The following is a 23,168-nucleotide window of genomic DNA, read 5'->3' as shown; positions in this document are numbered from 1 at the left end:
GTTACAACAGAGGTCAGTTTGCAATTCCCAGTTCAGAATCATTTAGAACATGGTCCACAAAGAGTACCTAAGAGCCATAGAGTGCCCTCTTCTCCCTTCCATAGAAAATTCTCCTGTTTCTCGAAGAACATACTGCTGATCCTTTTCTATTGTCCACTAATTTGTTTGGTTCTACTTTGTTAAGTGCTGAGGTTTTTATGCAGGAGTGTGCTAGAGCCAGCTCTGATGGCACTTGGGAGTTTTTAGTATGAGCATTTACACCTTAGAAGTTAGTACATTGCTATAAAATCAGGACTTGATTTATTGCTTGATTGATTTCTAGACTTAAGAAAGTGTTGATGATGCAGATTACATTTAAAAGTGTGTTGCATATGTTTTCCCCCTGGAAAGATGGTTGTTAAACATTTACCAACATATCCTTGGCTCTGTGTAACATGTTTTATTTCTTATTCTGTATGCTTATTTTATTGTTTAGCTTTTGTGGAAAATATTATACTATTTTATATCATTTCTAATTTCAAGTAGACCCAGAGCCTGATTTAATGAGTAACTGGATGAAGATCCAGGACCTGGGCTTCTTTGTTTTCTCTAAAAGTTTGCTCAGGTAATAAATACCCTTACCTCTGTCAACAAGGCCAGATTGACTGACCTAAGGACATTACCCTAACCCCAAGAGAGATTACCTTGCTTAATATTCTACAAGTATATACTATGTTATGGAATGTAATGAGACACAGAGACGCTGGGCTGTAGTTTCAACTGACTTTTGTCAACATCCTTTACAACTCTATTCCATTAAGGAAAATCCTGGGGGTCCATGGGGGTCATAAAAATGAGGTCATACAGGCTTGCTAGCTCTGCTAAAAGAACGTATATAAGTTTTCTCATTGCTTTGTTCAGGCAGCCAGAGTTTATACTCTGACTCCTTGTACATACAAGTAAGCTAGCTTTGCTATGCTTTAAGGGAAAATAATAAACAACATGGATTTTTCTATCACCTAGCTCTGTTGTTTCCTTCAACCAAATTTTCAGGTTTAACAGTTATGGTGCCGTGACTTTTGGATGGAAATGATGGAAACGGGACAATGCAGCCCAACCTTGCCAACGCTTTTGGGCGCCATAGGATTAATTTTTCTTGGAATTTTGGCCTTGACAAGGTGGGGTAAGTTGTCTCTCTTCCCAGCTTCCAAAAAGAACTCCCACAAAATTGGTTGAAGTCTGAAAATTCCCTTTAAGCTAGCTCTGGGGGCAGGGATCAAATCTGTGGTAAAACACAGATCTGCAGGCAAACGCACATAGATCCCCTGGAAACACTGATTGATCTAGAAAATTAACTATGGATCAGTCAAAAACTAGAATTAGAAGTCCAACTGTTCCTCCACTCCCTCTCTTCCTTCGCTTGGAGGCTCTGGTCCTGGGGAGAAAAACTGCACTTTGCTTTTTCCCTCCCCTTCTGCCTCCCAGGAAGGGCTCTGATCCTGAGGGAGGTAACTCTGTTCTGCTACCGTTGCCTCCTCTCTCTCCCCCCCCCTTTCCCCCTTTCCCTTAAGGGCTCTGTATTTGCCTTCTGCCCTATTCCTGCTTCCTTCCCTTGAAGGCGCTGATTATGGGGAGGATAAATGCATTTTATCCTTACTCCTCGCCTTCCTTTACCTGTCCTAGTCCTCCTCCATCTTCCCTTTCCCCCTTCCTAAGGGATAGGATATGGAGAGTCAGAAAAATCAGGAACGCCAAGGCTTCCCCAAAGACCATAGGGGTGCTAATAGCTAACTGATGAAAGCTTCTAATTCTCTGTTGTTTGAACTCTGAGCTCAGTCTGTATTTGTTCTGTATTTGTTTTGTTAATTGTCTGTTAACTGTCTGTGTGAGAGCGTGTGCTGTGAAATGTCTATACCACGTAAAATCTGAAACGCAGGTAGCCAGAGAATTCTAAGGCTGCAGTTAGGGAAACAGAGACTCTATTTCCTTTTTCAATGTCTGGTCTGCCCAATCAGACTTGAATTAAAAAATAGAGCTGAAACATTTTAGCATATTCTGGGATTGATTATTCATTAAAAGTTTGGAAATTGGTTAGTTGGATTTTGGGACAGAACTCCTGAGACTGTAAAATCCCTCCAGGAGCTCACTCTTGCTAAAACACCTTCCCAATGCTGATCACTTAGATGAAGTTTACTTGAGTTACAGTCATTGAGATATTTCACCATTGTCTTGTCTCTGACCAAGCCAGAGCTGCAGTAAAAGTTAGAGCAGCTAAAACAAACCTCTCTCCTCCCAGATCAGATTAGGAGAAGAGAATGCAGGAGAACTGTAGGGAAAACTTAAATCACCCTTCTCCACCTGGCAAAAGGAGGAGAAGGACAGAAATTCACAGACTGACAGTATTCTGACAGTCCTGTGCCCCTGGGTACCTTTGTAGCCCATCCTTTTTGGCAAAGCTTGGAAATGTCACCCAGGTCCTATGCATTCTGCCCACTCTACCTAGCAGCTGCAAACTGCCCTAGGCTCAGTAACTTCTGCAGTTGTGGGGGAAGGGTGAGGTAGATGGATTTGGACTTTCTGCCTCCCACAATTGTCACCACTGGGATACTAGCTTCTGCTCTAGGTAACTTCACACTTCTTGTTCCAATTGCAAAACTGTATTTTAATCTGTTTGACCTGTTTACTGATTTATAAAGGGAAAATAATAATGATGATTGTTATGGGATTAAAATGATAATGATTGTAAAATGCTTAGCATAAAGTCTGGTATATGTTAGATACAACATTATTATTATCTCTCTCTGATTTAATGTAATTGTTAACTTTTGAAGTGGTTTTTAAATACCAAAAGTAATAAGCTGAATAATTTCTATATGTGGAAATCTGGAAATGCAATAGATGTCATCTGAAAATTATTGTTTCTGTATTTCTAAACTTGCATTGTGTTCCCCAAAATTCTCTTAGATTGTGAAATTTGAGAAGACTATTGTGTGGTAAGAAATGATATTATAGCAATTTTAAGCTGATTTTGATATATGTGAATTGGGTTTCCAAAGGGATGTGATAAAATTTGGAACTGTTATATGTGGTTATAACAAGAAATAATACTGATATTTAACCATGAGAACAGACTTTCTGTGTGAAAAAGTTTTCTATTATGAGAATATATCTGGTGATTTAAAGTTATAGTTTCAAATGATGAGATGAAAGATTCTCTGTGCATGGAGATTTAGGAATATGTTCACCTAACTGATAAATGGGTTGTTTCAAGTTTTAAAATGCATAATTATGTTTAGGGCACTGTTACATTTCTAAATTGTGCAATTTGACAAACAGATGTATCAGCAATATTGAAAAAATATGGTTTTAAAGGCAATAATCTTTTCTAGGTATTGGGCCTTAGAAATTAAAATGTTACCACTAGTGATTAAAATAATTCCTCTTATAATCTGGATGTTGTTAGATTAAGAATTGTAGTTAATTAAGAAATTGAGGTTATTAACTGAAACAAGAACTTTTGAAACCATCTAGTCATGAATTCTTATCAATCTTGTGTGGTTTTCTGTGTAGAGGAATTCTTATGGAAAAAGTTTTTAAAGTCCTGGTAAAAGTTATTATTGTGATAAGGCTAATTAATTGGGTATGTAATTTATAGAAACTAAGTGTCCTCCACACTACAACACTTTTTGACTAAGGAACTTTGTAATATCTAGGAATTCTGGGCAATATTTGAGAATGAGGACATTTGGTACCAACTTAGTTAATGAATTCCAGCATTTAAGGATTAATTTGCTTTAAGGAAAGTACTTTTGGAAAATGTTCTGTAAAATCTTTTTGTATAATTTTAGAAGGCCCGCTGAATTTCCACCTGTAAGCCAATTGGTTGCAGTTCAAACCTATTGTGAGTTCTCGGAGTTTCTTGGGTGAGAACCTAATTAGAATTATTAGAATTAATGCTTATCTATAGAAGCGCCCATTCAATGTCTTATTCAAGGTTTTTTGTTTTTTGTTTTTTTTTGAGTAAGGAGGTTGGAAACGACAGTCTGAATTCCTTACTCCTCCCCGCCCTTAGTTTAGATAAGAAGATTCACCTTAGCCCACCTGTCAGAAGGGAAGGAAAGGGGAGGGGCAACAATTACTGGGATTTGAGTTTTTACTGAAAGAAAGAACAGTAGGGGTCAGAAGCCTAAAAAAACCTGGCTTTTTAAAGTCAGCAAAAGTGATGCGTTTTTAGGATAAGACTGGGTTTTGAGGAGGATGTGGGTCTTAAGAATACAGTTCTTATTAGTGAAGCTTGCCTTCTGATGGAAAAGAACCCTCCCTCAGGGGGAGATGATGTGGCAGATCTCTTTACTCAGAAATAAGCAGGTAGTGACAAAAGGGAAGTTATCTGCCAGAATCTGTTACCATTGTGAAAGAAGTTGTTTTTTTGAAAAAATGGGAAATTGGATAAATGCAAATATATAAAATATTGTTGTTATAATCAAATGACTGGTTATATTGGTACTCTTGTATAGTCAAATGAAAGATAATATGGTTTCTAAAGTGTTAATGAGAATAATTAGAAAGGGAAGAAAAGTTTTATGATGTAGGGTTGAATCATTATCCCGTGGACTAAGACTGGGATTTTAAAGTTATACTGTATTTATGTGAAATAGAGTTCTTAGATGTTGTGAAGTGATATAAGAGCAATTGGGTATTGACACAAATAGTGTAATTAATTACTGTGACTAAATCAGAGACATCTTCAGTTTAGGTAAACAATTCTAGAAGTATTTTGGAAAATGTTTTTGTGATTTTAAGTGAGAGTTAGAGCTTAACAATGTGTATAAGACTCAATTCCTGAAGTGCTCCTTTTTTCCTCCAGAAGGAATTAACAGGGATAAATCCATCAACTTGTGAGGTCAGTCATTAACCTCTTTTGTTTGTTTAAGCAAACTGGAATGGGATTCCAGTATATACAGTTATGTCAGTAAAAAGTACTAACTTATGAGTTGTTTTGTGTTATGGTTGAAATGTAAATGGACACTGAGTAATAGGTTGGAAAGGTAAATAAAAGCTTGAGGGGATACGAAAGGCAGATGAGAAAGTTAGGGGACAAATGGGAGTTAGCTAAGCCTCCCCTGTCCTGAGAATGATAGTTTCAGATGGTTTTAGCAAGTTGGAAAAGAGTGTGAGGAAGTATTTAGAAGCTGGAAATGTTATGTAGCTTGACTTGTTAATTATTAGCTCAATGAAATTTGGGCAGTCTCATGTGAAGGATATTTATTTGCTATTTAAGATTTTATGGGACTACAATTTAATATTGTTTTAAGCTCTGATTACAGGTTTAGGTCACGTGAAGCCAGTAGTAGAATGGCAGGCATTACAGACTGAGAATTCATAAAGGTGGATGTCTATGCCTGGGAGAAAGTCTTGAAGACGACCTTGGACACAACCTAGGTAGGATCTTCCTGACTCTATTTCCCAATTCTGCTATTTCCTTTCTGAAAAGGAAAATCCCCACCTGGTTACTCCTAAGCCCTGCTTTCAGCACCTGGTGACTGTAAGATTGGCTAACAGATATGACTCGTGCCTGGAATCAAACAGAGCTAAGGAAGTTCTTTCCTTCTGTTAAGATATATGACATCGTCCCTCATTTCTTTCATAGCAAATTTATATTATCAAGAAGTTTTGTAAGCACAATGCTAAATCTATTAGGTAATAGATGAACATTGGAATATCTCTGAGTTATTATAATAGGATACAGGAATGAATAGCTTACAATTTTAACCTATGTTCATGACCAAATAAAGATTAGAAGGAGTATAGAGATAACATCCTCCAAAAGGAGGAAATGATTAGACACAGTAATAAGACAAAGAAGTAATGTGATAAATGTCTAATTAAATAGGATAGCAAATTTTGAGAGGAAAAGGCAATAGGACCAAATTGATTCCTCTAAGAATTATATACAGATGTGTATGATTGGCTCCAAAATTTATCAGTCATGGAAATTCAAGCTAATAAGTGTGTTTTGGTAATAAGATCTTAATTGTGGATTTTTGTACAAGAAAATTGTATAAGATAGTGGTACAGGTGAAATTATATCTCCTTTGTAAGGTATCTGTCTGATGATTTTAAAAAGAAGATAAGTTCAATTTATAGTTGGACCTTTATATTTTAAAGGACTCTTATATCAGGTACAAAATTTAGGTAAGGACAGAAACAGTAGATGATATATGAACTGAAATACTCTGAAGTTAAAAGAAGGAGAGCCAAATTTAAGTGATTGTACTAAGTTATATTAAGTCAGAATTGTTTGAGAATTTCTAGATCTGAACCAGAGAAGCAGAACTCTCTTTTACTATCTAGGAACCAGATAACTACAATCAGGCACCTGAAACTTTATTGTAATTGTTTAAACTCAGCCCTGTGTGGCTGGGATACTGAACCATTTATTGTATTTGTTTGAACTTAGCCCTGCGTGGCTGGGACCTATGTTGTGCTGTTTTTCTCTCAATTATCAAATTATATGTGTTCTGGGAGCTCCTGTTGGATCTGATTACTTCTATAGCTGCCAACTTGTGGATATGGACTCCTTGATCCTTCTATCACATCTGATGATTGCCCGTGCTCCTGAGTGGACATCTGAGCCCGTAAGACACCTTGCCCTCCAGTTTCAAAGAGCCTGAAGGGGACAGCATCGGACACAGGCAACCTTCCCAAGGGCCCGGACCAGAACCGGAACAAAGAACTGCTCTTTCCCTTTCTGAGTCCGTTGCGTTCCCAAGACTGTTTACTTGTACCTTTGGTGTCTTCAGCTTATTTTACTTAGGTGCTCCAGTTTCCCCATTGTGCTCCCTACTGATCAACTTGCTCCCCCTGCTTGTTTACAAGTAGTTTACAATTACTGTCCATCTCTGGGGATGTCCAAACACAGAAAGAGAGAAAAAAACCTGAATCCACCTAGATAAGGTTTTTTTAGAACTTTTAAGGTAGAGGTTTTTCCATACCTTAACTGGTCTTCAGGTGAAGCTTTCAGCTTACCTTTGACCAAAAGGAGGAAATGTGGAAAATATTATACTATTTTATATCATTTCTAATTTCAAGTAGACCCAGAGCCTGATTTAATGAGTAACTGGATGAAGATCCAGGACCTGGGCTTCTTTGTTTTCTCTAAAAGTTTGCTCAGGTAATAAATACCCTTACCTCTGTCAACAAGGCCAGATTGACTGACCTAAGGACATTACCCTAACCCCAAGAGAGATTACCTTGCTTAATATTCTACAAGTATATACTATGTTATGGAATGTAATGAGACACAGAGACGCTGGGCTGTAGTTTCAACTGACTTTTGTCAACATCCTTTACAACTCTATTCCATTAAGGAAAATCCTGGGGGTCCATGGGGGTCATAAAAATGAGGTCATACAGGCTTGCTAGCTCTGCTAAAAGAACGTATATAAGTTTTCTCATTGCTTTGTTCAGGCAGCCAGAGTTTATACTCTGACTCCTTGTACGTACAAGTAAGCTAGCTTTGCTATGCTTTAAGGGAAAATAATAAACAACATGGATTTTTCTATCACCTAGCTCTGTTGTTTCCTTCAACCAAATTTTCAGGTTTAACACTTTATTGTTGGTTAGTAAGTTATTAAAATGTTAAATTAAAACAATTATAATCTTTTATACAGTGAGCTAATTAGGGTGGGTAGGAAATAAATAAATTTTTTCAAGGCCAAATTAGAGACAAAAGAAATACAACAGAACAAGGAACACTCACAACCTCCAGAGTTTTCTCTAAAAAGAGACAAATGAAATTCAATTAATGTGTGCTGTTTATTCCCTTTAAGCCACTGAAAACATACATATGGGAGTCAGAATAATCTGATTCAAAGAAAGGCCAGTTGAAGGAGATTTTTATCCATAGAGTAAGGAGGTACTCCTTCCTTCCCCCGCTGACTCAAGATGCCTGGGTCAGCCAAAATTACGGCTTCCATATCTGTCACCCATAAACATGGATGTGTCATAAAACATGGATGTCATAACAGGATAGTGCCCACAAAATATCAAGATAAGTCCTGTTATTCAAGATATGTCCAGTTCAAGGCACCTGGTCCTCATCAGTCCTAACAGAAGAATGCTCCTGGTCAGCTTCATCTAGCTTTGTAGTTGCTGACACAGAAAAAAGTATTTTGGGTTCACCCAGAGAACACGCAAAGTGTTATGGCAGGTGAATTCAGAGTGGGCAAAAATGTCTTTCCCTTGATTGGCCAATCCAGGTTTTTGGCTTTTTTCAGGTGATGGGGGCTGAAACTGGCTTAGGGGGTTTACACAAAGAATTGGAAATTGAGGGTATGCTTATTGATTGGGGAAGGGCTAAACTGTGACATATATGACCAGCAGGATGCTTTTAGGAAAACCTGAAAAGGCATTTTTGAACTGATGCAAAGTGAAGTGAGCAGAACCAGATCATTGTACACAGTAACAGCAACACTGTAAAGATGATCAACTGTGACAGGCTTAGCTACTCTGATCAACACAATGATCTGAGACAATTCTGAAGGACTCATGATGAAAAGTACAATCTACCTCTGACAGGGTTTGGGCCCTGGGAACCACCTGAGGCAACCAGTCATTCCCAGTTAATTAACTGCCCTTTTATTGTGGCTTCACAGCCAAATCTCCAATTCTCTGTTACCTCTAACCTAGGCCAGCCCCTAATTGTCTGTTACCTCCTGATTGCCCTTCCCCACCCTCTTCCCCCTCTTCCCCCGCTTCGCACCCTTAATTCCTTCTAGACCCCTTCTCATAGTCACCTCAGACTACTTGGCTACTCCGAGATCCTTCCCACAGTCTTTCTGTATATAAGGTCCATCTTGCCCCCCATTAAATTGCTCAGATTCCTTAAGGGTCTGGCCAATGCTCAGATTCAGTCTGGCCTACTTGTCAATACAAGCGTCACAATATGGAGGATTCTTAAAATCTCACCTACCCTGACTGGTGTTCTAATAAACTTTGTCTTTGGCTGAAAGAAGGCTTGGGTCGAATTCATTTGAGGCAGGACCTGTGTCATTTGCCCTTGAATTTCAAGGTCACAGCACCCCTAGATCTCAGCACTTCCAGAGAGAACTAATGAACTTTAAGTACAAATTGAAGAATAATTTTCTCTTTATTTTTCTTGCTTTTTTTTTTACAACATGGCTAATATGAAAATGTTTTGTATGATTTCACATGTATAATTGGTATCATATTGTTTGTCTTCTCAGTAGCTGGAGGAAGTGTGAAAAAGGTAATTCATTGTTCTGCTGTGGCACTATGGAGGGAAACACTGGGACCTTGGGCTTCCCCTTATTCAGTTTATGGTTAGGGTACATCCCGTCTGAAACAGGAACTAGAGGCTAGGACGTCACAACCCCTCAAACCCTGAGAATTCAAACAAGGAGCAGAGTCCTCTTGCATCTGCGCATACCTAATGACCTTCATGCATATTAACTTGCACTCCCATGAATAGATTATCCCTCCACTTTCTGAACATGCAACGCATGTTCAGGGTGGAGGAACATGTCAGGGAGTAATGTGTGGTGAGTAGGCTAGAAAGATTGTAACTCAGAAGAGCTGGGACCAATCCCAGCTCTGAAGGGAGGGACCAGGAATGATTAACCTCATAAAAGGTTCAGTTTGACTTCTGTACGGTGTGTATGTCCCTTTTGGGGTATCATACACCCAATTCTTGCAAGCATTGTAAATAAACGCTTCCTTCATACTCACTTAAGTTTAAGTTTTGTTTCTTAAGAGAGTGACTGAACCCTATTTCTAACAGAAGGGAGAAAATTTGGAATTCAAAAAATGTTAAAAATAATAAAATTTTTAACAAAATAAAATAAAAAAACACAAATGACTGTTAAGATGAGAATCTGACATGCATTTCTGGCCATGACCAATGTGGGAATTTGTTTTGCTTGACTATACATATTAGTTACAAAAGTTTTTTTGTTTTTTCACCAAGGTTGGGTAGGGGTGGGGGTGGGGAGTAGAAGTTTGGCCTGGGGAATGTGGGAAGGCTAGAAAAGAAATGCTTTCTAACTGAAAAAAGAAAAAAAAAATAGAGGCAGGTTTTTAGTTTGTTTCATTCTGGGCAGGATGGTTTTGTGTTATGCTGTGCTTCTCTTTGTTACTGTAGATAAAAGCTCAAAAAGAAGGCTTTTCTCACCCTTTCCCCCTGTCTATCTCTCTCTTTCTGTTTCTCTCTCTCTATCTCTGTCTGTCCCTCCCTCTCCCCCTTCTCCCTTCCCCATCAGTCCCCATGCTTCATGTACCATTTCTGCGCAGGTGACTCCTGAATCTACATTCCTAGTCCCCAAATCTCTCCTGATCCCCAATTCCAAACCACCATTGCCTGCTGGATGTATCTCTCTGGATGTTTAATAGGCATTTCAAAATGAACATATTCGGGGCAGCTAGCTAGGTGGTGCAGTGGATAGAGCACTGGCCCTGGAGTCAGGAGGACCTGAGTTCAAATTTGACCTCATTTACTAGCTGGGTGACCCTGGGCAAGTCACTTAACCCCGACTGCCTCCCCAAAACAAAAATTAACCCATCCAAATAGAAATCATCTTTCTCCTAAGACCTGCCCTTCTCCCTGATTTGCCTTTTTTTCTCAGGGTGTCACTATCTTTTCTGTTACCCAGCTTCCCAATCTTGGAGTCATCCTCAAGTCTTCATTTCCTCTCTTCCCCATAGTCATTCATGTGCCAAGTCTAACTGATTTTATGCTCACAGCAGCTCTTAAACCTACTCCCTTCTCTCCTGGCTCCTAGTCCCTCTCTTGCCTGTACTATGGTAATAACTGGTGTTTTTCCTTTCCAATTCATCTACAGAAGTCCCAAATGATTTTTCTAAGTCACCAATCTGCCCATGTCAATCCACTTCTTAAGAAGTTTCTGCAGCTCCCCATCACCCGGAGGATAAAATAGAAGCTCCTCTGATTGGCCTTTCAAACCCTTCAGAATATGGCTCCAACCTCTCTTTCTAGACTAATTTCCCATCAGCCCCCTTCCTGCACTTGCTGGGCCAGACAAACTGTCGTAGCAGCTGGCCAGCTTCCTTCCTGCCTCTGCACAGACTGCGCCCCACTTCCAGAATGTTCTCCCTCCTCACTACTGCTGCCTTTCAGAATTCCTAACATCCTTTAAGCCTTCAAAATCAAAGATAGCTCAGGTTCCACTCCCTACATACACGAGGCCTTTCCTGGTCTCCCCAGCTCTTAGCGATTGCTCCTCCATTTCAAATTACTTTGTATTCCTTAAAATATACTTTGTATTCACTCATCAGCAAACACACCGTATACCCTCCTTAGAATAGCGTCCTAGAAGGCAGATACTGTTTCGCTTTTGTCTTTATATAATCCTGGTGCCCAGCACAGTGCTTGGCACATAGTCGATACTCAATAAATGCTCACTGAATTGAACTGAACATGTGTAAAAGAGACACAGGTCCAAGGGAGGGATAGAGTTTATCTAATGTTTCTGTTAGAGGTATTATTAGATACTGTTGATCAATCAGCATTTGCTTATTAAATAGCAAACTGTGCTAACCCAATGGAGCCTGGGATGAGAAAGCACTAACACCTGGTAGGGGCAGGAAGCCTGGGTGGGGGTGGGGGTGGGGTGGGGGAGGAACAGAAAAGACCTCTTATAGAGGGGCAGTGCTTGAGCCCGGTCTTGAGGCTAAGCAGGCACTCCAAGAGTGGTGAGGAGGGAACGTACTCCAGGGATGAGGGATGGCTGCTATAAAGGCAAAGAGGTAGGATGTGGAGAATCGTGCGTAAGGAACAGTGAGTTGGCTGGACCTCAAAGGAAGTTTAGAGGAGTAATTATCTAAGAACACTAGCGTTATAGGAAGCCTTATCCAGAGAGGATTTTCTATTATAAATAGCAAACTAAGTATTTCACATTTGATCCCAGTGGCAATAGGGTGTTATTGAAGTTTATTGCATGATGGGGGAGGGGGTGCCAATCAGGGAGGGAAGGAGAGGTGAAGGGGTCGTCAGGGTCCTATTTGTAATTTAAAAGAAGCAGAGAGAGACAGGAGGCAAGGGGGCCAATTAGAAGAATATTACAATTGTACAGTCAAAAGGCAATGATGACCTGAGCTAGGGTGGTTGCTGTATGAGTAGAGGGAAGGGGACACACATGAGAGATGTTTTGGAGATACAAACAACAATACGTGGCAGCTGATTGACTATATGGGATGAGGATGAGGAGTCAGGATGATACACGTTTCCAGCGTGTGAGACTGGAAGGATGTGGTGCCTTTGACAATAACAGGGAAGTTCAGAAAAGGGGTGGATTTGGGGGAAAGATAGAGTTCTGTTTTGGACATGTTGAGTTTGAGATGTCTCCTGGATATCCAGGTTGAACCGTCCAATAGGTGACGAAGGACTTAAGCTCAAGAAGGAGACTAGGGTTGGAGATAGAGATGTGGGAGTCATCTGCACCGAGATCATGAGCTGAGACCATGGGAGCTGATGAGGTCACCAAGTGAGAAAGTGTTGAGAAAGAAGGGAAGAGAGCTCAGGACACAGTCCTGGGGGATACACATGGTTAGTGAGCATGACATGCATGATGGGTTAGCAAAGAAGACTGAGAAGTAGTAGTAGGCAGAAAGGAGGATAACGAGAGTCAATAAACCAATAAACATTTCCTAAGTGCCTACTCTGTGCCAGACATGGTACCAAGTCCTAGGGATACAAAGAGAGGCAAAAGATAGTCCTTGCCCTCAAGGAACTTACAATCTACTGGGGGAGACAACATGCAAATAAATACATACAAAGCAAGTTACATGCAGGATAAATAGGAAACAATTAACAGAGGGAACGCATGAAAATTAAGAGGGGTTAGGGAAGACTTCCAGTAAAAGATGGGATTTTAGTTGGGACTTAAAGGAAGCCAGGGAGATTAGAAGGTAGAGTGGAGGAGGGAGAGCATTCCACATGTGGGGGATGGCTAGAGACAATGAGGAGAGCAGAGAAGAGAGAAAATATCCAGGAGGAAAAGCTAGTTGACAGTGTCAAATGCGGTGGAGAGGTCAGGCAGGATGAGGACTGAGAAAAAGCCATTACATTTGCCAGTTAGGAGATCTCAGTTGCAGTTGAGTGATGAGGTCAGAAGCCAGATTACAAAGTGTTTCTGTGAGAGTGAGGGGAGAAGAAGTGGAAACACTAAGGATAGATGGCTTTTTCCAGGAGTATGGAATTTAAAGAGAGGAGTCTCTTCTAAGGAAAGATGTAGGGCAGGGTTTTTCATTTCTGCTACCAGTTCCAAGGACTTTGTTCCTCTGCTCTTCTTCCTTATTCACTGATGATGGTGGTTCCCAAGGTGGACTTACATCTGTGCTGGAGCCCAGGACTTTTAATGAGAAGAAACTCTTACCTCTCAGCTCTCCAGAGTAAAGGAAAGACACATTGAAAGAGCTGGTGCGCCTCATCCCAGTGAGTTCAAAGTCTTTGGAGAAGATGCTGTTATCACGTTTCAGGCTGAGTTTGAAAGTCCTGGAAGGCCCAAAGAAAGGACCCCACAATGTCAGCACCTTTACCTTGGTCTCCCTAGTTTTTGGCAGAGGCTGGGGGATGGGGTGGAATCCTAGGAATCATAAAACTTAAGAGCTGGAAGGAACCCACTCAGTTTACAGATGAGGAAATGCAGACCAACAGAGATTGAGTGACTTGCCCAAGGTTATACAGCTAGAAAGTGTCTGAGGCCAAATCTGGACTTGTATCTTTCTGACTCCAAGCTCAGTGCTCTATCCACCATGCCTTGTAGCTAGCTGTCTGCTCCTGGTCCTTGTCATCAGCCTGTTGCTATACCCTTAAGACTTCTGGGCTTTTCACCTGCCCTGCAACTGAACTCTTAGACATGTTGTCTCCCTGCAGCTTGAATGTGAGTGAGTTCCTTGACAGCTGAGACTATCTTCATAATTTTATTTATATTTCCAGCACTTAGTACACAGTAAACATTTAATTAATGCTTTTTCATTTGTTCATTCAAAGAACACCAAGCCAGGTCTCCTGGGTCCTAGGCCTGGGTCAGTTCAGTTCAATTCAGTTCAACTTAATTCAACAAGCATTACATGTCTAACATGTGCAAGGCACTATAGTTGACCTTAGGGCTACAGAAATGAAAAATCAAACAGGCCTTGCTCTCAAGGAGCTCACATTCTACTAGGAAGATACTTCACATACAGAGATGTAAGCACAAGATCATTTAAGAAGGGAGAGATTACAAACTGGGAGATCAGGGAAGGCTTTATCGAGCAGGGGGCATCTCAGCTGAGCCTTGAAAGGAGATGAGGATCTTTGCAGGCTGAGATGAAAAGGGGATCTATATCTATGTGTGACCTCAAACAAGTTGTTTGCCTTTTCTGTAAAATGAGGGGATTTGGCTAGCTGGTCTATGAAGTTCCTTTCAGCAATGGCGAGCCACATGCAAAATTGCATAGCTTCAGTCACACGTTAGCTTGGCAAGAGTGTGGATGGCTCAGGGTAGCCTGTCCCCACTACTAGTAAAAGAACTCAAGATACTCTCCCTTCTGATAGTGGGTCAGGAATGCCATTCTTATGTACAGAGGGCCCAAGTGAGTATATAAATTGAATCTCACTGCACCCTGAGGCAAGGAAAAACTTTCAACCAACTCATGATGGAAGCAAAATTACAAACACAGGACCTATTTGATCCCAGTGGCAATAGGTAGTTATGGAAGTTTCTTGTATGACTTGAGGGGTGGGGGACAGGAGGGGAAGGAGAGGTGAAGGGTCGTCATGGTTCTGCTTGTAATTTAAAAGACCTGCTCAGGACGCTGAATGTAGGATGGATGGAGAGACAGAAGGCTAAGGGGAGCAATTAGAAGAATATTACAATTGTACAGCAAGAAGCAATGATGGCCCGAACTAGGGTGGTGGTTGTATGAGTTGAGGAAAAGGGACATATGTGAGAGATGTTTTGGAGATAGAAACAACAATATTTAGCAAATGATTGGTAATATGGCATGAAGATGAAGAGAGGGATGATGCATGTTTCCAGCCTGTGGGCCTGGAAGAATGGGCTCTGCTTTGTTCCTGAATTTCCTCATCTATAAAGTAAGAGTTTGGGACTAAAATTCCAGGATTCTTAACCCTGTTTGTGTCCAGGACCTCTGTGACAGGCTGGTGAAGCTCATGGACCCCTTCTCAGAATAACATTTTTAAATGCACAAAATAAATTCAGTAGGATTACAAAGAAACCAATTTCTTTGATAACTGAAGTTATCAAAATATTAAAAACAAGTAGTAGACCCCATTACTGGAAAAGCTCTAAGGTCCCCCTAGCTCTAGTGTTCTAGTATTCCATGATTCCAGTCCTGGTGGAGGGAAAGGGCTGCTTGGGTGCCTCTAATGTGGACCACATAGGGTCATGCAGGTAAAAGAACCACTTGAATATTAGAGGTTGTTTCTGAAGTGCCACTGACCTTTGATATGCTTGGAAATCAAGCTGGACTGGCTCTTCCCCTCTGTTGGTGGATCTCTGGGTCCTCCAGAGTTCTTGATCCAAAGCAGCCCTGTTGTATGAGACTTGCTCATGGTAACGGATGAATGGTCTGGAGCATTCTGTCAGGTCTCCTAATGGGAATGGAAACACAAATTTTTTTTAAAGTGTTTACAGACTTATAGATTGATAAAATTTCAGGGCCAGAAGGGACCATGGATACTATATCAAAGAATGTCAGACCTGGACAAAACTACAGAATGTCAGAGCTGAAAGTAACCTTAGAATTTGTTGATGTTCAGCCTTTGTTTCGGAAGACGACCAATGACATTATGAGATGATGTCTTGGGGTGTGTGTGTGTGTGTGTGTGTGTGTGTGTGGGTGTGTGGGTGTGTGGGTGTGTGTGGTGTGAATTGGACTGAAGTGAAGCAGAGTTTCATGAAGTCATCAGCCTCACTTTCTCTTCCAGAGTCATCACAGTCCAGTGGCAAGACAAAAGTCTGGACAATTGGCAGTGGCTCACAATGCAATGGTTGACCTTGGTGTCTTTGATGTCTGACCAAGCTCCAAGTGCTCCACAGTGCCCGCTTCAACCGTCTTTGTGGCCCACTGGCACAAATTGTTCTGCCAAGGGAAGTTTTTGCATGCTTGGGGGTAGACATCTCCCTAACTCACTGACAGGTTTGCAGCCTTTTGGTTACCCTCACCCTGGTTTAGCCCGTCTGCCAAGACAATTTTACCAGACTGTGGCACCCCAGGTGAGTGTTAGGGGCCAGGTGCACACCAAAGGTGGGTGAGCAGCCCTCACATTGGAGATGCTAGTCCTCCCTGAACATCCCATAACCCCTTACAATCCAGCTTCTAACCTCATTCCACCAAAACTGCTCTCTCCAAAGTTACTAATGATCTCCTAGTTGCCAAATCCAATGACCTTTTCTCTATCCTTATTCTCCTTGACCTCTCTGCAACCTTTGACCCTGCTGATCACCCTCTTCTTCTAGATCACCCTTTTCTCTAGGTTTTTGAGACACCAAGTGGGAGGGACATTAGAATACAGAATACCAAAGCTGAGGGCGCTATTGGGACATAGAATGTCATACCTAGAAGGGACTTGGGAACAAATAATTTCAGAGCTTGGAAGGACTTTGGAACACAGAATGTCTGAGCTGGGAGGACTCTTATAACAGACTGTCCAAAGTTGAGGGACCTTTCCAATACTCCAGATTTAGAATGGTCCTCAGATACCATCTAGTCCAGGGGTGGGGAACCTGCGGCCTTGAGCCTTACCTGATCAAGACCTCACTATCTTTCAAAACACTCCATTCCACTTTTAGAGAGCTATAGTTAAGTCTGCCATTACATTGAACCCCAAATTCTTTTTGTTTGCCTATCAGCCTATCCCATTGGCTACCAGGGAACTGAGTTTTCCTAAAAGTTGTACTTCTCTTCTGCATGCTGAACAAAAAGGGTTGTTGAGCCCCAGGGTTCCAGAAAAGGAGATCTTTTCTCATAGGCTTTAGAGCCTTGAGAGTCTTCTAAGTCGCTGGGTCATGTTAGAGATGAAGATGGCAAGGTCCTGAGAGGAAAGTGATTTTTCTCAAGGTCACTGAGGAAATTAGATGACAAGTCAGGATTTACATTCAGGTCCCCTGACTCTAAAGTCAGTGCCTCCACTATGCAAGTGTCCCTCTGCTCTAGAAGAGGAAACAGGTCCAGAGTAGAGAAGCTACTGGTCAACAAATAGGAGGATAAGGATTAGAACCCCAGTCCTTCTGAGCCCCAGTTCTATATTATTGCCACTATACCGCATGAACATCCTGTTTCCTGCTCCTGTACATGGACATCATTTCTTTGACTAAATCAGTTATCACTGGACTGGCTGCCCCAGCTCCTATATTCTTAGAGAAGCTCTGCTCTTCTAGGAGTGGACAGCTAGGTGGCACAGCAGATAGCATGCTGGACCTGTAGTCAGGAAGACTCATCTTCCTGAGTTCAAATCTGGCCTCAGACACTTATTAACTGGGTGACCCTGGGCAAGTCACTTAATCCTGTTTGCCTCAATTTTCTCATCTATAAAATGAACTAGAGAAGGAAATGGCAAACCACTCCAGTATCTTGGCCAAGAAAATCCCAGATGGGGTCATAAAGAGTTGGACAGGACTGAAAAAGCAAGGAACAACAATTCTTCCAGCAACCCAAGAGATGCCCTGAGGCACCTCATTCCCCGAGTCAGCAAAAGCAATTCAGTCTGACTCACTTCCCTAGTAGAGACAACATAGAGGGCAGTCTCCCTCTAGTAGGTTTCTGGAAAAGAGTTCTAATGGCCTGGTCAGGTCCTTTGTCATGTCCAGCCATCAAAAAGAAGTGAAGAAGCTAGGAGTCTCACCTGAACTTGCAGTTTGTGATGCAGAGATGTGTAATACCAAGAGGAAAGAGGCAGATTTGAACACAGCCATGGATGAGCTCACTGGGACTATCCTCTTTTGAAGAAATAGATTCTTTATCGCAACATCATGATTAAGGCAAATTAAGGCAGACCATGGATGCTCCCACCTTACAAACTGTGCAGTGAATGGCGATGTTCATTCAGCAGCCTTCTTGTCTCTGGCCCTCCGTGTCTATCTGAATCCACCTTCTGCCTCTGTAAGGCTGTAACAACAAGACTTTGCCTCTACCCTGTTGATTAGTTTCCTGCTCTGACTTGCTCACCTCCTCCCCTTCCTGGCACTCCTTACCTGCCTTTCCTCCCAAATACTGCGTTCATTAACTCTTAGAATACTAGAATCACTAAGTTTCAGAATGGGAAGGGGCCACGAAAGGCACCTAGTTCTCCCAGTATCTGAGCAGGAATCTTTTGGACAACACCACTGATGGATGGGCTTCCGGTCTTTGAAACCCACCAGTGTCAGGGAACTCACTATCTCCAGAAGTAACGTATCCCTGATCTTTCGGAAGTTTGTCCTTACACAGAGCCAAAATTTGCCATTCTTCAACTCTGCCCTGATGTTTTTAGTTCTGTCCCTTTGAGCCAAGTTTAAAAAAGAAGTGTAATCAATCAATTTCGATTTGAAAAAGAAATGTACAGAAGATGGAAGTTAGACCAGCTTAAAAATGTTGACTATACAGGTGTGGTATGGTCCTGTAAGAAAAGTCTAAGAAGTGCTAAAGCTCAGAATGTGCTTAGAGGTAGAGAGACAGAGAGGGATAACCAAAAAGGTGAGTTTCTGTCAACAGGGCTTCATCACAAATCGATTACTCCAAACTAACCTCATTTTCTTTATGGACAGGAAGAAAATGTTAACAGGATTATACTCTAACCTGAGAATGAGTAAACAGCAGGCTGGAGACAAAAAGCCAGTAATCAGGTAGTGGTTTAATTAATTAGTTTCATTATGAGGAGCAGATTTGCAAACTGGGAATTCTCCTGAGTACACATAAATCACAAGTGGGAAGGGAGGGAGGGAAGGTGGATTACAAATAATCCTTCCCAGGGCCAGAGTGGATTCCTACTGACAAACCCACAAATGGAAGAAAATACAACAATCCTGGAATCCTGTGGGTGCAATGTCACTCGAGTCCTTGGGGGTTGTTACTTAGTGGGTCATAGGACCAGAGTTCTGTGGCCGTAACAGGTTCTACAATCTTTGATTCGCTTCACTTCAGGTATGCAGGCGGAAGAAGGCCAGTGATTGTGAGCCTGGTCAATGTCTGATTGATCAGTTCAAGGAGGATTGTGAGTCTAACTCACAAGCTGGAAAAGTAATTCTGCAAAATTAGTATATTCATTACACATATCATATTGATTATTATAAAAATCAGAATTACTTCCACAGAAACAAACACCTATTATGTGCCAGGTGCTTTACAAATATTGTCCCTGGAGTCAGCCTGGAGTCAGGAAGACCCAAGTTCAAATCCAGCCTCAGTCACTTAAACTCTGTATGCCTCAGTTTTGTCATCTGTAAAATGAGGATCATAATACACATATACACACACATATATATATATACATATATGTTATGTGTGTCTATATAAACACGCACATATACTTACATATACTTAGATATCTATACTCATACTCATATATAGACATATATATTCACATGCATTTATGTAAGACTACACTGTAGTTATCTGTCCTCTGTTTCTGAGGGTGGATAACCACTTCCTTCATAAGTCCGAGTCTTTCCATATTTTTCCAATCCGCCAACTCATCATTTCCTACGCCACAGCAATATTCCAACTGTACACTGTCTACTTACTTTAGACAGTCCAAAACAACATTGATGAATATGCCTCACACCTAGTATACTTTCCCTATTTTTCTCTTTTGATTAAATCTATTTTAGCCTTAACTTCGTCGGAGATCATGATTACCACCCTTGATCTTTATTTTATGTTTGTGCATATCTCTTATTTCCCATCCCTCCTGGCTCCTCTACTTTATTTCTTCCCACTATTTTGCCCTCCTATTACTTAACCTTCTCCCCTCCTCCCAAGAATCCCTCCCTTGTCTTCCCATTCCCACCAATCTAAACACCCTTCTATAGCCCACTATCCTATTATCCTATTCCCTCACCCTCTCCTCTAAAAATCCTTCCCCTTATTCTCTCCCCCCCATCCCATTAATCCCATTAGCCTTTTATTTCTTTCTGACTTGAGAAGACTTTTATACCCTTCTCTCTCTCTCCCTCTCTCCCTCCTTCTTTCCCTCACTCTCTCCCTCTCTCTCTCTCTCTTTCTCCCCCCCCCTCCACACACACACACACACACACACACACACACACACACACACACACACACATATATATATATATATATATATATATATATATATATATATATATATATATATATATATAGTTCCCTCTTTAGCCCATTCCAATGACAGTAAGGTTCCAGAACTACCAGCCCCCCTTCCCCAAGAGAAGCAATGATATCAGGAAGGTGATGTCTTGACTAGAAAAGTGAATTGGATTTAAGTGAGGCAGGGCTGGGCAAAGTTACCAGCCTCATTGTCTTCTCCAGAACCATCTGGGCCCAGTGGCAAGACAGAGTTCTGGATGACTGGAGATGGCCTTGGACGAAGATTGTATTTTGCATTGTTTCAAGGATGCCATTTTCCTCCTTGATATTTATTCACTATGCCTTGCTGTAGGTTCATTTTCCTTGGAGCATATTTTCTATAGTATTCTGCTATTTAGGACACTGTTTTAGCTTTGTTACTAGTTGCATTTAAAACCTCATTATGCTGCTTTATCCTAAGAAGTTCCTGCTTTATAGCCTTGGAACAAACAGGAATCACAAGCAGCAACAGATCTACACTGACCAGGAAATTGAAAGCCAAGTCGACCTGGGCTACATTGCCTTCGTTGCATGTTCACTTCAATGATAAAGCAAATAAAACAAATGACAAGGCTTAAATCAATAACCAGGTTTTAGGGCAATGAGATATATCAGAAAAAGACCTGGCTTAAGAGTTAAAGGGCATAGATTCAGATCCTGACTCTGCTGCCTTTTCGCCTTGGACAAGTCATTAGCCTCTCTAGGTTTCAGATTCTTCATCTCTAAAATGTGGCAATTTCACTCTCTAAAGTTCTTTCCAGCCGTACATTATATGGTCATTCCTTGACACTATGCCTTTGCACAGGCTGTACACCATGCCTGGAATGCCCTCCCTCTTCATCTCCACCTCCCAGCTTCTCTGACTTCCTTTGAGTCCCAGCGAAGATCCTATTTTCTACAAAAAGCCTCCCTGAATCCCCCGAATGCTAGTGCCTTCCCCTCTATTGATTATCTCTAATTTATCCCTTCTAGATCTTGTTTATACATAGTTGTTTGCACGTTGTCCTCATAAGACTATGAGCTCTGTAGAGAGAAGGGATTGTTTTTTGCCTTCCTTTGTGACCCTAGTGCTTAGCAAAGTGCTTAGCATATAGTAAGCACTTAATAAATGCTTGGTCATTGACTGTTTGCAGGCAGGAGGTCACTATCTAGTGATCTGGGTCAATAAATAACTGGTGTCAGGTTCCTCTGAGCAGACTGAGCTCACTTGTGTTACATTTGAAAATTAAGGTAAACTGAGAGACAAAGTTCCGAGCATGATCAATTTATTAGTTAGGCTAGCAGTAACCAATAAATTGGGTTGATGGCCCCTCTCAATGACCAAAGACATTGAGTGAGGGCTGACAGGGTCTTATATATAACAGCGAGATGACAGAACAAAATCTCTAGCAATATACATGTATCTTCTTCTGATGGGCTGTCAATGTGTTAAAAATACACTTGACACTGAAATTCCGGTATCAAGGACAATTTATTATTATTGAGGAATTCAAAGGAATTGGTAAATGTTCCTGGCCAGGAGCAGACTCCACCCTTCTTTAGGAAGGGGGAGTGGAGAGTACAGGAGTGAGACCAACTTTATTCTGTTAGACTGACATAAGACTGATGCGTCATCAGCTCAGAACCTCCCTTCAGAGAGCAGATTGGTCCGCTCCCTTCTAGGTCACAGTCTTCCCTATACGCCCCCAACATGCAACTCCTTGGCATGCTTCCCCCTCCTCAACATACAGCCATTTGACCCAATTCTCTCTTCAACCCTGACCATTATCTGGCCAGTTTAGATGGGTTTTGTCTATATCCTGAAACTGGTTTCTGCAAAACCACAAACTCTATTCCCATTGGCTGAGGATTCTCATCCTGGTTAATCTTTACTGGTTCTTTGTTCAATCTGACACTTAATTATTCTGTGGAACTCGATTAACTCTTCTGTGGAAACCTAACTTTCCCTTTTACCTATCTCTCACAAATGACATAGTCAGAATTAAGATTACATCACTTGGACCTCCCCTTCTGAAGCCCCCTTAATCTTAGCCAAGACATGTGATTCGAATCATAACACAAAGGTTCTCAAGTGATGGGAGTGATTGCGGTTCATCCTTCAAACTCACTGAGGGCCAATGATTTCCGATGTTGGGGTCAAGGTACAGTGCGTTCAGCTGTGGCTGATCAGTCCAATATGAGCTTGGAAGGCTTGACTATAGTTTGGGCACAAATAGTCCATCTGAACATTTGGAAAGGAGATGTTTCTAGATTTGTGCATCTCACATTTTCTTTGTGCTACTATGATTCTGTTTTGCTTATAAAACAGTGCCTTCTCTGATGTGGGCATGCCATGCTGGATGGCCCCGTGCCAACATCTCCCACGTCTCACAACCTACACTAAAGTTCTTCAGAGACCTTGAGCGTGTCCTTGTATCACTTCTTTTGACCTCTGTGTGAGTGTTTGCCTTGTGCTAGTTTTCTGTAAAAAGTCTTTGAGGTGGCCAGCCCATTGGAGCTTCGAGCTCTGAAGTACAGTTTGAACGCTTGGCAGTTCAGCTGGAGAGGACCTCAGTGTCCTGTACCTTGTCTTGCCAGCTGATCTTCAGAATCTTCCTAAGACAATTCAAATGGAAGCCATTCAGTTTCCTGGCATAGTGCTGGTAGACTGTTCAGGTTTCACAGGCATACAACAACAATGAGGTCAGCACAAGGGAGGTAGGTAAAAAGTTTCCCTGGAAAGTAAATGATAGGTGGGGCTACAAAGGTGGAGTTAATTACAAGACAAAAGTTTGACCTTTAGGCAAGTTTCTCTGGGATGTGGGTGGTTGGTGAAGTTTACAAGGGTTAGGAACTGGGAGAAG

At 41.4% G+C, this 23,168-nt stretch overlaps 1 protein-coding gene across 1 annotated transcript in view; it reads right to left on the bottom strand.

The window, feature by feature from the left end:
• LOC118832264 (disintegrin and metalloproteinase domain-containing protein 10-like) overlaps positions 1 to 17,951 on the bottom strand; it is a 59,260-nt gene extending 41,309 nt beyond the window's left edge. Inside the window, exons 1-3 of the mRNA XM_036739666.1 lie at positions 17,867 to 17,951; positions 15,463 to 15,613; positions 13,392 to 13,510 (exon numbers count right to left, since the gene is read on the bottom strand). Coding sequence (XP_036595561.1) covers positions 13,392 to 13,510; positions 15,463 to 15,613; positions 17,867 to 17,936 — 340 coding nt within the window. The 5' untranslated portion in view covers positions 17,937 to 17,951. The remainder of the gene's footprint in view (positions 1 to 13,391; positions 13,511 to 15,462; positions 15,614 to 17,866) is intronic.
• Between the last annotated feature and the right edge of the window lie 5,217 nt (positions 17,952 to 23,168).

Source organism: Trichosurus vulpecula, chromosome 1 (assembly GCF_011100635.1).
Source record: "Trichosurus vulpecula isolate mTriVul1 chromosome 1, mTriVul1.pri, whole genome shotgun sequence".
In the NCBI taxonomy this organism is placed as follows: Eukaryota; Metazoa; Chordata; class Mammalia; order Diprotodontia; family Phalangeridae; genus Trichosurus; species Trichosurus vulpecula.
Note: the sequence above shows the minus strand (reverse complement) of the source record. Positions and strands in the feature narration are given on the sequence as shown.